The following is a 15,364-nucleotide window of genomic DNA, read 5'->3' as shown; positions in this document are numbered from 1 at the left end:
GCTACTTGCGGCACAGCCACGCACCACTAAAAAAGGGACATTTTGAAGCCTTCCAAGCCTGCAAAAGTAATTAGAATGGGGGGGGGGGGATGGGACACACCGCTGTGCCATGTGATTTATATTAGCTAGAAAGCAGGAAATCCAACTATTCTAGCTACCATATTTTTCAGAGTATAAGACGCACCAAGGTTTTGAAAAGGAAAATTAAAGTTTTTGCACTCTGCAGACCTCCCAAAAATGGGCCGTTTTTTGCAATTTTTTTTTAATTCAAAAAAGGGCATGAATTAGGCGGCTTGTAGAGTGCTCCTGGGGGGTGGGGCAAAATTGAGCAAAACACGGTCCGTTTTTCACTCATTTCTGCCCTCTCTAGCCTTGAGGAGCACTCTGAAAGCTCCCTAAAGGTTCTGTACGGCCATTTTGGTGAAAGGGATGGGGTTTCTGGAGGCAAAAATTTGCTGTATTCAGTGTATAAGACACACCCAGATTTTCAGCGTCTCTTTTGAGGGAAAAAGGTGTGTCTTATACTCCAAAAAATATGGTAATATAAATCATGCATCACAGCTGATCATCGTCCAGCTGATTGTCGGAAATACCAGTTTGCCCGAACCGGTAGCATTTTTTACTATCGGTTCAAGCAAACCGGTCCAAACCGGTAGCATTTCCCCCCTAGATCATATATATCTGAGGCCAAAAGGATCTGATTATCTCTGGATCTTGTGGATTTGGGAGACCGGATTTATTTTTTGTCCCCAACAGTTCTTGGAAAGATATGGGAATTAGGAAGAAGGATGCAGGTTGCAGGTACTTCCTAGACCGAGGAATGGAGAACAAAGCAACAAAATCACATTCAAGCTGCTGCCGTTGCTTTTCATCGTATCAAAATGCACCCAGTTGCCAACTTTTATTAGTTTTACGGTGCGGAGAAAATTACATTATAAAACCCCCCCAAGTTATGAAACCCATACAAAAAGAGACGGAGATAAGGCTGGCCCTCAAAACCGAGTCAAACCTCTCTTGCCGGTGGTTGAAGAGGGATAAAAGAATTTAAAAACAAAAAAAACTTTAAAAACCACTCAAAGACAAAGAGTGCAGACAAGCCACTGCTCCCACTCCAAAGTAAAAATTGATCCAAAATGAGCTGGGCCCCCAAGGAGAAGGGGACACTACAGACACGGGTCCTGCCAGCCAGCCAGCCAAACAAACATATTTTCACACAGGAGCACAAGCATAATCAGGGGTCTCCAACCTTGGCAACTTTTAAGACTTGTGGACTTCAACTCCCAGAATTCCTCCGCCAGCAAACTTTCCTCAGAATTCCTGAGAATTCCTCAGCAAGCTGGCGGAGGAATTCTGGGAGTTGAAGTCCATAAGTCTTCAAGTTGCCAAGGTTGGAGACCCCTGCACTGGGTGATGGCAAAAAAGGCCTTTCAAGTTGATGCTTGGTTTCTAAATTTCTAAGCCTTCCCAGAATGTGTTGATGCACAAAAAACGACAATAAAACAACCTGCCTGCAGTGGAATTTGGACACCCTCCTTGCTTCTCCGCTCAATAAAGTAAAATAAAATAAAATGGAGCATTCCCAAAGCCTCTGGTGGAAGTTGCTTTTTTTGGCCCAGAAAGCTGGAGAGAGCTCCTAATTTCCTGCGTTTGCTGGCTGCCTCCAGGTAGAGGAAACAGAGGCACAAAATGGAACAATCTTGCCTCAGCCAACTCACCTCAACAATTCGACTTATTTAAAATCATTAAAATCCTTTTAAAAATTATTTTCATTTTTGCCATCCGCGCTTTACTTTGTCCCTCCTCCTTTGGCATCCCTTCCTTTAATGACTCTCTTGGACCAGTTCTTTGAAAACTCTCGTCCCGTGGCAAGATGGCCGCAGCGGTTTGGCCGTGGCGAATTGGCCACGGCAAGTTCTCGTAGATCCACAGAGGCAAGTGTCCAAAGATTTGGCTGGGTCATGTAAGAAAGTCAGTGAGCACAGGGAGGATTAAAACGGCAAAACGGCACCGGCCTCAGCCTTCACTTCAAAATAAAATCAAGCGAAGAGGATACCCCCCCTCCCCATCCCACCCACCCCCACCCCGTTCTCTGGTCTCCCACGGTTGTTTCTCCAGCGGATCACGAGAGTCAGACATTGCGGGCGCATCAATTGTGAGGAAAACTTTCAGGAGCTCAGATCCCCTGGGGCAAAAGGTTGTCTTTCTTGCAGAGGTTTCATTTCCTTTCACACCCGGGGACACTCCCCCCCTCCACCCGCCCCGCCTCTCTCCAGACACGCTTCTTCCATTTTCTTCTCTCCTTCCACCAACGTGGCATCGCTTTAAGGCAAATTCCTCTTGGAGCGGAGCAGCTTCCGTGTTCCAAAACGACAAGCCGAGAGGAAGTCCACGGTGGGGTGGTGGTGGAAAAAAGGAGAAGTCAGGGGTGGGGCCCGGGAGAAGCGGTTTCACATGCAGAAGGGGCAGCGGGACTCAGGTTAAACCTGAGAGGCGGGGAAGCTGCTGCTGTCCGGCAGCACGTCCTGGTGGGCCTCCAGGCGAGCCAGGCGGCTCTGTTCCAGGGCAATCGCTTCCGCCGAATGTTTGCATTTCTCCGAACCGCACTGGCAGGTGAAATATTTGCTTTTGATGTCCCAGAAACGGTCCCCGTAGTCAAATCTGCAGCACAGGTTACAAGGGGGAGGGGAGGGAAAGAGCATAAAAATGACTTAAGTTCATCTTGAGAACTGGAACTATCTAGCTTTTCAAAACCTAGAAGACAAAACATCACATTGGTCATGTCCAGGGGTGGGCTTCAAAAATTTCAGCAATGGGTTCTCTGCCTGATTGGTGGGTGGGCGTGGCCAAGGTGGGCGTAGCCTACTTGGCCTCCTGCATCATGGCGGGGGGGGCTCCTTTACTTCATGCCTCAGGATGGAGTTACCGATGGCACTTTAAAGTGCTAAATGTTGAGAGTTACCATGAAGATACACATGCAAGGGAGTGCATCTCCCCCACCCCTCCAGCATTCTGAATCTGCAACCGTTTTCTGGATGATTCCACACAATGCTGTTTCATCCTAGATCACTTATGACTAAGCTTTTTGTCCTTGCGTGCCAAAAGCACGCACACATGCCCACATCCATAATACAATGCGTACGCGACCGCCCCCCTGGTGCATACGCACACAACCTCCACCCCGGGTTTGGGCCCAGCAAGCCTCCTTGAAGCCTCCTATGACCAAAAACAGGGCACGGGAGGTTAACACCTCCCCCCTGCACTCCCGCCTCTCCCCGTGTATGCATATGCTGTTACAAGTGTTATATCTCCATCATATGCATATTTATTCCTCTCTAGCATTCCTCTCCATTGTTCAGTGATGCATTTCCTGCCTCTCTAGAATTTACCTCTATCTGCTCCTGTGAGGCATTTCCTGTCCCTGTTGGATGTATACAGTTATATTCTCGATGGCTTGTATAATGTTTTAATTAATGCGTTTTGATTAAATAACACGTGTGGCAGAGACCTGAAAATCAGCTGGCTGGTGGGAGGCGCACACGCATGGGCAGTGGAACTGAGCTGGGGCAACGGCTCACGTGCCGGCAGAGAGCCTCTGCGTGCCACCTATGGCACGCGTGCCACAGGTTTGCCATCACGGTCCTAGTTACACACTCAACACACAATTCTCTTAAGACTGACCCAAGTTCTTCACCAGTCTGAATGTCCCGGCTGCTGAAGAAAGCAATGCGGGGGAAGCGCAGGTCCTGGTGCAACATGAAGACTCGGACGGGGATGATATTAGGGTCACACAAGTGGTTGATGAAACGGCTGACATTGCCATAATAACGGGCATCGATGCAGTAAACCTCGCCATCCTGTAGGAGCAAAAACCAAGCATGATCCGAACTCTTCTCTTTTTTTTTCAACATTTAATTTTTTAATTAATAATTAGTTTTTTAATTAGAAAAAAAAGTATGAAAAAATAAGAAGAGAGGGAGAGAAAAAGTAGAGATATAGTGTAAGGGGAGAAAAAGAAAAGGGCACTGGTTTCCGACTCTCTTTAGCCAGAGGTGGGTTGCTACCGGTTCGCACCGGTTTGGGCGAACTGGTAGCGGAAATTGCAACTGGGTCACTGAACTGGTAGGGCCAGCTGGCTGGCCACGCCCCCAAACTGGTTCCCTTGTCATCCATGCAGTTGCTGGCATCTTTTTAAATGTTTAAATTAAACTAATTTATAGGCAACTGCACACATGCGCAGCGCACTGGCAGTAACGCTGGCAGCAACCCACCCCTGTCTTTAGCATAGTAGAAGATAACATTACAACCACAAATTGTTGCTTTTACACAACAATATGTACACGCCGTTTCTATAATAAGCCTGTTTAATTTACAAAAACAGAATCAAAGTTTCATTCCCACCCTGTTGTAAGCACAAAAATCTGGAAGCAATATAGAGACAAACTTAAATACGGTATATTCTCTTCTTTGGATAAAGGAATCAGTTTAACTATCTCTGCTTCTCTTTGCTGCAGGGGATAATATATCATTCATTCTCATTTTTTCAAATCTAGTCAATATATATATATATATATATTTACAAACTTTGGAGTATTATCCAAACTCTTCTGAATAGTAGTAGAAGAAACCTATGGTTGGAAGGGAACTTACAGATCCATCTTGTCCAATTAGATGATTTAATTGGACTAGACGGTCAAATAAGATGAAACAAGAGGGCAGGAATCCTCAGGACCACCTTTAGCAGATGGCTAAGGAATTCTGGGAGCTGAAGTCCAGCTATCTTAAAACAGTCAGGGTTGAGAAATGTTGCAATCTATATATAGGATTCATGGGACGCAGGATTCATGGGGCGAGGTGGTTAGAGTGCAGTACTGCAGGCTGCTACTGCTGACTGCCGGCTGCCTGCAATTTGGCAGATCGAATCTCACCCGGCTCAAGGTTGACTCCGCCTTCCATCCTTCTGAGGTTGGTCAAATGAGGACCCAGATTGTTGGGGGGCCAATAGGCTGACTCTGTAAACCGCTTAAAGAGGGGTGTAAAGCAATTTGAAGCGGTATAGAAGTTTAAGTGCTATTGCTATCAGGAGGAATGGAGTTGGCAGGCTGCAAAAGTGCTAGAGATACCAGCTGTAGGCTGCAAAAACCCAGATAACCTTTAGATGGCAGCAAAAGGTATGCTTTTTTAATCCAGGGGTCCCCAACCCCTGCTCTCCACTAGTTAGGCTGCGGCCTGTTTGGAACTGGACTGCATAAGCAGGAGGTGGGCGTCCATGTGTGTGCTTAGCTCAACTTGTGCATTGGATGGGCGCTGAGGCCTGCTTGCAAAGCTCCATTTGCGCAAACGGTGGGCGTTCACGCTGGTGCATGAAGCTCCACTGCACAAATGGAATTCCGCTCGCCTCTCAAATAGAACCCTCTCCTCCCCCTGCCAGTCCACCAAGCCGGAAAGGTTGGGGACCATTGCTTTAATGCAGCAGCTCCCAGACTTTTGGGCACCAGGGACTGGTTCCATGGAGAGAGAGGTTTTGCCGTGGATCGGAAGGGGTGTGTGGTTTGTTGCGCTGTCTTCATGGGGCTTCGCTTGTTTGCGCGGCCTGGCTTCTTGCCCCATTTTATGGCCACAGTTGTTGAGTGAATCGCTGCAGTGGTTAAGTTAGTAATACGGCTGTTAAAGTGAATCTGTTTTCCCCACTGACATTGCTGGTCGGAAGGTCGCAAAAGGGGATCGCACGGCCCCGAGACGCTGCAATCGTCATAAATACGAGTCAACGGCAAACATCAATTTTGATCACGTGACCATGGGGATGCTACAATGGTCATAAATGAGAAAAACGTCATTATTTTCAGTGCTGTTGTAACTTCGAACGGTCACTAAATGAACCGTTGTAAGTCGAGGACTGCCGGTATGAAGATAGGTATAAGAAACAGTCTTTCTGTCCCCAGAGCCCCAATTTTTAACTTTACCTTATTGTCTAGATCGAACAGGTATGAATCGTCTTCTCTTACATCAGCTTCTGCATCAGAAATTAATTCTCCTACATACCTTTCAAGACAAGGACAAGCATAACAAAGGGAGGGAGGTTAGAGGACGACTCGTCCCCTTAAGCCAGCATGTTACCAAAACCCCCAACCATGAAGGCAGATAGCATTTCTCCCCCACCCCACCACCTTTGTTCTGACCTAGGCTTCCCCAGCAGCAATAAACCCAATAAACCCCTTTTATTTGATTGACAGGGAATTCCTCTCCAGCAAAGTCTTTCCTCTCCCACAGTCTTTCAAGATAGTTCACAATTACCGACCTTTATCAGGCTTGGAGAGTGGCCAGGCCGATATCTTTCAGACGCTGCAATACTTGGCAAGAATGCAGGAATGAACTAATTGTCTCATGCAAACACCCTTCCCTTTTCCTTTTATTCCCTTTGGGTTCACTGTCCACCTGTGGCCTTACTCCCAAGTCGATCCTTGCTCCTTAGCTGTTCCCTTCGTCTGGCAACTCTGTGCATGCGCACACTGGGAACAGGCTCCAGCTGTTTGTCTGCCTCACTGATGTCCGACTCTGAAGGCAGCTGATAACTGTCAGACGGCCCTGGCCTCCTCTCTCTGTCTCTGACCCAGAGCCCTCATCAGAGCCTTCCCCAGACTCCAGGACTGGCCCATGTTCCTCCCCAACCTTCTCACTGTCCAAATCTGCTGTCAGCTCCTTTGGCCGCTGGCGGGCCACAACACCCCCAAATATATATAGGAAAGCTCCAGATGAAAAAAAAAAGTTTCACTCACTCGCATATGAAGGTTCCCTGGGGGATGGTCTGAAGGGCTCGGACGCCCCAACCCATTTTCGCCGTTCGGTACAGCTGCAGGCGAACCCTTCAATCAAGAATATAGAATAGAATAGAATTCTTTATTGGCCAAGTGTGATTGGACACACAAGGAATTGTCTTTGGTGAATATACCAAAGATGCAGTTGTGAAAATGTAAAGCTTTCTTCCCTGGATGTTCTGCTCTATAGAGCCGTGCTTCTCAACCTTAGCAAGTTTTAAATGAGTGAACTTCAACTCCCAGAATTACCTAGCCAGCTATGGTGGCTGGGGAATTCTGGGAGTTGAAGTCCACTCCTCTGAAAGTTGCTAAGGTTGAGAAAGACTGCTGATAGGGTATTAAAAATAGAGAGGGAGCCCAATTAAAAAATACTTCTCATTAAAAAAACCATCGTGGAGTGAAGGAAATATTTAAACCAGATTTCTTTAATTTGCACCCTTCAATGTGCTATGCTGCAATTCCCCTCAAATTGCAAATAGTGTGGGATGAGAAAGAACAGGCTATGATATCCACTGGAAGAAAAGTGGGATGTAATATGACCAGCAATAATGAGACAATGACAACAATACTGTTGTTTTCTTTAAAAAACAAACAAAATTCATGTCTATTTGCAATGATACTTGGGAATGATCTTCGGAGATGGGGAAGAGATGCTGCCTAGGGAATGATTAGAGAAGAGAGAGCACAGTCCACAATTGCATAATGGCAGAGGAAAAAACTGAAAAAGGAACTTCCTTATCTTCTCAGGCTGCCTACTAGATAGCGATCAGACCTGTTAATGTGGCCTTAAAATAAAGTAGGATTAGCTCATATGGTTATGTCTCCTGTCTCGTCTATCTGGGCAGGCTGTCCCTATTGTGTTGTTGCAACTTGTACTGTGTGTTAAATTTTTCAACTTTCAATTTCCAAACATTAGGGGCCCACAAAAGTTGTGACATGCCTTGGGGACTGGAAAAATATTTCGGTTACTTTAATATAATTTAGATGTCCTTGGTAAGTAACGGCATAAACATCACAATTTTTTAACATTTTGTCTCACAGTTGCAGTGAATTCCCACATCCATTTCCCCTTTCATTCCCACATGCTACTAATTTCCAAGTCGTGCCGCACCTCACTCAATTTTTGCACGTGTTTTGGCACTGTGTTCCAATAGTTGAGGAGTTCCTACAAAGAGGAGGAAGTCAAACTATTTTCCAAAACACTAAAAGGCAAGACGAAAAATAATACTTGGAAACCAACCAAGGAGAAAAGGAAACTAGAGCTAAGGTAAAAAATTTCCTAACAGTGGGAGCCATCATCCAATGGAACAGTTTCCTTCAGAAATTATAGAAGGGACTGGAGAATCATTTATCTGAAATGGAATAGGATCTCCTGCTCGAGCAGGGAATTGGACTAAAAGACCTCCTGGGTCCCTTCCTAACTCTATTGTTCTATGCTTTCTTTCTAGTGAGGGAGGGAGAGAGAGAAGTGTGTGAGTGAGTGAGTGAGTGAGTGAGTGAGAGACAGAGAGATAGACAGAGAGAGAGACAAAGAACACAATTGTGAACAAGGAAGTCCCGCTTGGATCACCAAGAAAGGAGGCAGATGGTAATTGGTTTATAAGAAGCTTAAAGGAAAAGATCAATAGAGGGAAGGAATTACGTAGAGTCGGTTTACTGTCATAAATGTTTACATGCATGGATAAAACCCATATGGAACTTTCTTTATGAAACGCTAACAAGTGAATGCATGGTGTGTGTGTGTGAGAGAGAGAGGGAGGGGGGGAGGGAGGGAGGAGGAGAGAGGTGTGTGTGAATGGATAGTCTTCAAGCTCTATATGAACTTCAGTATAACTTCAAATGATCACTAAATGAACTGTTGTAAGTTGAGGACTACCTATATTGTCCTACATATATATGTGAGATAGATAGATAGATAGATAGATAGATAGATAGATAGATAGATAGATAGATAGATAGATAGATAGGTAGGTAGGTAGGTAGGTAGGTAGGTAGGTAGGTAGGTAGGTAGGTAGGTAGATAGGTAGATAGATAGATAGGTAGGTAGGTAGGTAGGTAGGTAGGTAGATAGGTAGATAGATAGATAGATAGATAGATCTAGATAGATGATCTAGATAAATAGATCTAGATAAATAGATAGGTGGACAGATAGGTGGACAGATAGGTGAATAGATAGATAGATAGATAGATAGATAGATAGATAGATAGATAGATAGATAGATAGATAGATAGATAGATAAATGGATGGATGGATGGAGGGTTGGATGGATAGATATTGGCCAGTCACCCAACTAGCTTTTTGCCTAAGCAGGACCAGAACTTGAGGCTTTAGATTCCTGCTCTAGCAGTGTGTAAGTGCTGGACCAACTTGGTCCTCTCCTGGATATTTCAGCCTCTGTTCCTTTACCCCCCCCCCCCCAATTCGGCATTTTGTTTTCAGTTTGGGAGACAGTGAAAGCAGTCAAAAGATCTCACTTGATGCCGCCTTGAACAACCCGGTTTTTGCAGTTCCTCCAACAGGTGCAGGCCTGGTTACACTCAAAGATCAAAGGGGGCTCAATCTTGTTGAACTCTTGTAGCAAACGTCCGTCCTGCAAAGAGAGGGGGAAGGAGGGGGGTTTGAAGCGGACAGTTCCGTTGCCATGGTAACAGTCTCCCTTTCCTTATTCGAGGTCTTGGGGATGTGTGGCGGCCTTGTTTTTCCCCTCCACAACTGCTCCCCAAAGGAGCAAGTGGTTGGGGGGGGGGGGAAGAGGCATTGTCAACTTCATGTTATCTTAAATTAAAGTCCCAAAGATGTTGTTTTTTTCTTTCAAAAGGCAACTGGGCTTTGTTTTTCCTTGAAGACGTTTTGCTTCTCATCCAAGAAGCTTCTTCAGTTCTAACTGCAAAAAAAACACACCTTTGGGATAACCATGACCTGGGTGACTGAGGATCTCCACAGACTCTTAAATTAAAGGTTCCTCTCAATCGACCAAGAATCATTTAGGCCTCACTTTTTCACATGGTTAGGGGCAGCTCTAGAGGGCGATGCTCATCTCCAATTCAAAGCCGAAGAACCAACATGGCTCTCTTAATAAATTGGACTTTTGAGGAATCCTTTGCCCTGGACTCTGATTTACTTTTGGATGCTATTTGAAAGCCAGACAGTGCAGGCTTCAAAAGTTGCTATGGTTAAGAAACACTGGATTAGAACCAAAAAAGAAAATCCCCATAGTGACTGCAGATCTCTTTTTCTTAAATGTCCAAACAGATAAAGATAAAGGTCCCCCTTGCACATATGTGCTACAAGCATGAAATCCTCTTATCGTTGCTAACGGTTCGGTAGTGGGAGCACATGCACAGAGCATGCATGATAACGTCTGGGTGGGTGGGTGGAGCCTTGCTCTACTGCCACTACTGGCTTGCCTGAACTGGTGCGAACCGGCAAAATACCACCTCTGATGTGCTAGTTGTTCTAGGGGGCGGTGCTCATCTCCATTTCAAAGCCAAAGAGCCAGTGCTGTCCGAAGACGTCTCCGTGGCCATGTGGCCAGCATGACTAAATGCCGAAGGCCCACGGAAGGCTGTTCCCTTCCCCCCAAAGGTGGTTCCTATTCTTCTACTTGCATTTTTACATGCTTTCGAACTGCTAGGTTGGCAGAAGCTGAGACAAGTAATGGGAGCTCACTCCATTATGCTGCGCCCGGGATTCGAACTGCTGAACTGCCGACCTTCTGATCGACAAGCTTAGCCACTGAGCCACCGCATCCCTTTTAAGAAATGTATTATTAAGTATTAAAAACCCAGGGAAACTGGTTAGCAAATGCAGACTGCAGCTGGGTGACATTTCTCATAGGCATCCAAGTGGAATTTTTTTCACACCTCTCTCAGTCTGAGGTTTCTAGTTTGCTAAGCGGACTCTTCTGCCCCACACAAAGGTAACCACCTCACCTTGTCATACCAGCAGCGGATGCTGAGCTGTCCACAGAGACAGTTGCTGGAGGAACAGTCGTCCTGGCACGTGCAATGCTGCCAAGGTAAGAAGAAGAAAGGTGAGAACAGAGGCGTCATGGCAGGTGATGGTACTAAACATCATCCAGCTTCTATTCCGGTGTTCTTCCAATGGTGGCAACCTGAAGACAGGGGAACTTCAACTCCCAGAATTATGTGGGGAAGTCCACCTGACTTAAAGTTGCCAAAGTTCAGCAAACACTGCTCTAGGCCAGTGTTCACCAACTAGTGGTCCATGGGAAAAAAATTTGGTGGTCCACAGAAAACTATTTGCATTTTTTATACTGAACTAAATCAGGAGTCCTCAAACTACGGCCCCTGAGCCGGATACATGCAATGACCGCTTGTGTTACTGCAGAGAGTCTCCCCCTTTGGGGTCTTTGTTTGCAGGTTGAAGGGAGGCAGAAATTCCAACTTGGGGTCTGCTTCAGCCTCCTGGTGTGAGGCTTTGGGTGAAGGCTGGAGGAACCACTGGTGGCAAAGAGCCGGAGAGCCTTGTTCCACTGTGGCTATACTGGGAACTGGCTGACCATCTCAGTCCGCTGAGCCTCCAGGGGCTGGTACCTGCTGTTGCCCTCCCACAGGTCTTCCCTTTGCTTGGAAAGCCTATGCTCATAGTCCTCAGTGAGGTGCTTCTGCTGAGCCTCCTTCTCGGTCAGATCCAATTTGAACCGAGCCAGCTGTTTTGCCAACTCTTTCTCATGGTGGCTGCTTCGCTCCAACAACTGCTCCCTGTTGGGGCCATGAATCTCAGAGACTCTGTGCCCGGTCTTTCCTTGCACAGCACTGCGTTTGGAAAATATTTACATGGCAGCTTTCCAAGCTAGATAAGGTCTGTGGTCATAAATATTCCTTTGAAAGACTGTTTGCCAGGCCTTTGCTGAATGTGAATGAGAGGAATTCACATTCGTTTAATAAAAGGGGTTTTGTCTGGACCAGGACTCTGCCTCATGCTTTTTGGGGAAGCCTAGCTCAGAACAAATCCTTTCCATCACTTTGTTCAACCGAACAACCAGGAATCAGATCAGAGACCGTTTGCATTGCAAAGCATCTGCTCTTCCACCACACCAGGGTCCCCCCGCCTCCCCCCCCCCAGCTAAAATAACTCTCCAGAGCCAAGCTATGCTTCTTGCCTTTGACTTTTGCTTTCCCCTGTGTTGGCCGTGCCCAGGAGCCCCGCTGCTTCGGGACGGATCCAAAGGATACCTGTAAGTGGGTGATATTGCGATCAATGTTCATGGTGGAAGTCTCGCAGTTTTCCGAGATGTACTTGTAGTCATCTGGGCAGGGTTCATCATCCACAGAGTTGACACAGGGAATGGGCACGTTTTCGTAGCCCCGAGCCACATCCCTGGTTAAAGAAAAAGGGCAGAACGTATGATGGATGCCATTTTTAAGCACACAGCCCTGCTTTAACATAATTTGCTTCCATTTTTATCTTGCTAACTGATATTCCATCCTGGAATTAAAATGAGTATTTACTGTGGATGACCACTGGACAGTCTTTGTAAGCCTCGGTCATTTTATTTTTATTTTATTTCTCGCAACCTATTCCCTTTATTGGAATACTGCATTTCATTTTGGTCACCACAATGTAGAAAAGATGTGGAGACTCTAGAAAGAGTGCAGAGAAGAGCAACAAAGATGATTAGGGGACAGGAGACTAAAACATATGAAGAATGGTTGCAGGAACTGTATATGTCTTTTTTAATGAGAAGGACTAGGGGAGACATGATAGCAGTGTCCCAATATCTCACGGATTGCCACAAAGAAGAGGAAGTCAAACTATTCTCCAAGGCACCTAAGGGCGGAACAAGAAGCAATGGGTGGAAACTAATCAAGGAGAGAAGCAACTTAGAACTGAGCAGAAATTTCTTGACAGTTAGAACAATTAATCAGTGGAACAGCTTACCTCCAGAAGTTGTGAATACCCCAGCACTGGAAGTCTTTAAGAAAATGTTGGATAGCCATTTGTCTCGAACGGTGTAGGGTTTCCTGCCTAGGCAGGGGGTTGGACTAGAAGATCTCCAAGGTCCCTTCCAACTCTGCTATTGTATTGAATAACAGAATTGGAAGAGACCTTTGAGGTCTTCTAGTCCAACCCCCTGCTTAGGTAGGAAACCCTAAAACACTTCAGACAAATGGTATCCAATGATTAGGAGATGGAGGCTAAAACATATGAAGAACGGTTGCAGGAACTGGGTGTATCTAGTCTGATGAAAAGAAGGAGTAGGACAACATGATAGCAGTGTTCCAATATTTGACGGACAGCCACAAAGAAGAGGGACTCAAGCTATTCTCGAAAGCATCTGAGAGCAGAACAAGAAGCAATGGGTGAAAACTAATCAAGGAGAGAAGCAACTTAGAACTGAGGAGAAATTTCCTGACAGTTAGAACAATTAATCAGTGGAACAGCTTGCCTCCAGAAGTTGTGAATGCCCCAACACTGGAAGTCTTTAAGAAGATGTTGGATAGCCATTTGTCTGAAATGGTATAGGGTTAGGGGAGGTGCTAAGGTGCATGCGCACGTTGTGCACGTCCATGTGGATGCCGCTGGGCCTGTTCCAACTGTACCGGTTGGAACAGGATCCGGAACCCACCACTGCGCCTCACCCCTTACCTGCTGATGATACGTTCTGTGCGCACCGAACGGTTAAGGATGCCTTGGCGGATCTTGCGGTTGAGTTGAAGGGCAAACCAAACATCTGAATTCTCCAAGGTCAGGTCCACGGGCAAATCCCCCTCCTTATTCCGTATTTCAGTGTCAGCACCCCTTGATAGGAACAAGCTGTGCAAGGAAGAAGGATGTAGTAGATTAGAACAGGGGTCTCCAACTTCGGCAACTTTAAGACCTGTGGACTTCAACTCCCAGAGTTCCTCAGCCAGCTGGCTGAGGAACTCTGGGAGTTGAAGTCCACAAGTCTTAAAGTTGCCGAGGTTGGAGATCCGTTTGATTAGACATTACAATAGCCCTGAAAAAGGGACTTCAGTCCATTTTTCACACTTATGACTGTTGCCGCATCCCTGTGGTCATGTGACCAAAATTCAGAAGCTTGGCAACTCACTCATATTTATGAGGGTTGTAGTGTCCCTGGGTCCTTCTGACAAAGTCAGTGGGGAAGCCAGATTCATTTAACAACGGTATTACTAAGTTAACAGCTGGAGTGATTCACTTAACAACTGTGGCAAGAAAGGTCCTAACGTGCGGCAAAAATCATGGAACAAATGTCTTGCTTAACAGCAGAAGTTTGGGGCTCAATTGTGGTCCCAAGTGAAGGACTATTTATACAGTTTGACAATAAAGTAGAATTAGCTGATCTACATGTGATGCTTATCTGGCTTGCCCTGCGAGGCTTATCGGTTGCTTTTATATGGAAAACAGGGTATCTGTAGGCAAAGGCCTTGCAACGGCTAATCCCCCCGCCCCCCGGGTCTCGTGATACAGGAGCCGAAATGGAAACTTGTCGGTTGTTGCTCAGCTCTGCCTGTTGCTTACAGGACACAATCGTGGTAGCTCTCCCGGGCCGCTATGTGCAGAGGTGTGTCTCCGTGGAAATTGACGGCGTGGAGGTCACACTGGGCATTAAGTAAGACTTCGGCAATCTCCGCACTTCCTGTGAAGGAGGCCCAGTGCAAGCAGATGTTCTCTTCCTGGATGGAAGGAGAGGAAGGCATTAAGGAAGAGTGAAAGGCAACAGGCAGGGCATCCAAACGTCCGTTATGTCCCCTCGTGGATGCCAGTAAAGATGTGTAGACGCTCTCCTCTATCACTCTCTCTCAGCAGTTGCTGTCAGGCCTGCAGCCATCTTTTCTTCTGGACCTTTGGCCTGCCACACTTTCTATTATTCTGTTCTGCATTTTCTATGTGGGAAAATGGGAGGGGGGGTTGTACAGAGTTAGATGCCATGTAGCCATAACAACATTCTTTCTAGAAAGCCAAGGTCATCCTTTGTCTCTGCACCTCTGCGCCATACCAGAACTGGATGGGTGGAACTGATAGCATGGAAGTGGGAGATTGGACCGTGTGATGGAGTTGTGGGTGTGGGGACAAGATCTTGAACTTTCAACTAGGTGGGGAAAACAGGGTAGTTTTCAGATTCGGGTTTTCCCAGATGTGCCAACATGGCTCTCTTAATAAATTGGACCTTTGAGCAATTATTTGCCTTGGACTCTGATTTACTTTTGGATGCTATTTGGAACCCTGACAGTTGCCATACGAGGGATTCCAAAAGTCAAGATGGCAACCCTGAGTAGCAGTGAATGTCCATCAACCTTGCATGCATGTACAAAAAAAACAAGACTTCAATGGCACTGCCCTATCTACCATGTGACTCATTTTACTCACTTCGCCCCTTAGCAGTGTTACTTACCTAATTGCAAGGATTTCCTTTTATGCAAGGGCCCAGCAGCAATGGGGTGGCCTAACCCAGAGGTCTCATAGCACTTAGGCTTATACACCGCTTCACAGTGCTTTACACTCCCTCTCTAAGCGCTTAACAGAATCAGCATATTGCCCCCCACAATCTGGGTCCTCATTTTACCGACCTCAGAAGTTGGAA

At 46.2% G+C, this 15,364-nt stretch overlaps 1 protein-coding gene across 2 annotated transcripts in view; it reads right to left on the bottom strand.

The window, feature by feature from the left end:
- Nucleotides 1–856: 856 nt before the first annotated feature.
- EHMT2 (euchromatic histone lysine methyltransferase 2) overlaps nt 857–15,364 on the bottom strand; it is a 42,459-nt gene continuing 27,951 nt past the window's right edge. For both annotated transcript variants that reach the window (XM_032210670.1, XM_032210669.1), the window contains exons 19-27: nt 14,302–14,456; nt 13,426–13,593; nt 12,012–12,156; nt 10,746–10,823; nt 9,288–9,403; nt 6,774–6,860; nt 5,961–6,039; nt 3,679–3,854; nt 857–2,658 (exon numbers count right to left, since the gene is read on the bottom strand). In XM_032210670.1, coding sequence (XP_032066561.1) covers nt 2,478–2,658; nt 3,679–3,854; nt 5,961–6,039; nt 6,774–6,860; nt 9,288–9,403; nt 10,746–10,823; nt 12,012–12,156; nt 13,426–13,593; nt 14,302–14,456 — 1,185 coding nt within the window. In that variant the 3' untranslated portion in view covers nt 857–2,477. The remainder of the gene's footprint in view (nt 2,659–3,678; nt 3,855–5,960; nt 6,040–6,773; nt 6,861–9,287; nt 9,404–10,745; nt 10,824–12,011; nt 12,157–13,425; nt 13,594–14,301; nt 14,457–15,364) is intronic.

Source organism: Thamnophis elegans, chromosome 2, assembly GCF_009769535.1.
Source record: "Thamnophis elegans isolate rThaEle1 chromosome 2, rThaEle1.pri, whole genome shotgun sequence".
In the NCBI taxonomy this organism is placed as follows: Eukaryota; Metazoa; Chordata; class Lepidosauria; order Squamata; family Colubridae; genus Thamnophis; species Thamnophis elegans.
Note: the sequence above shows the minus strand (reverse complement) of the source record. Positions and strands in the feature narration are given on the sequence as shown.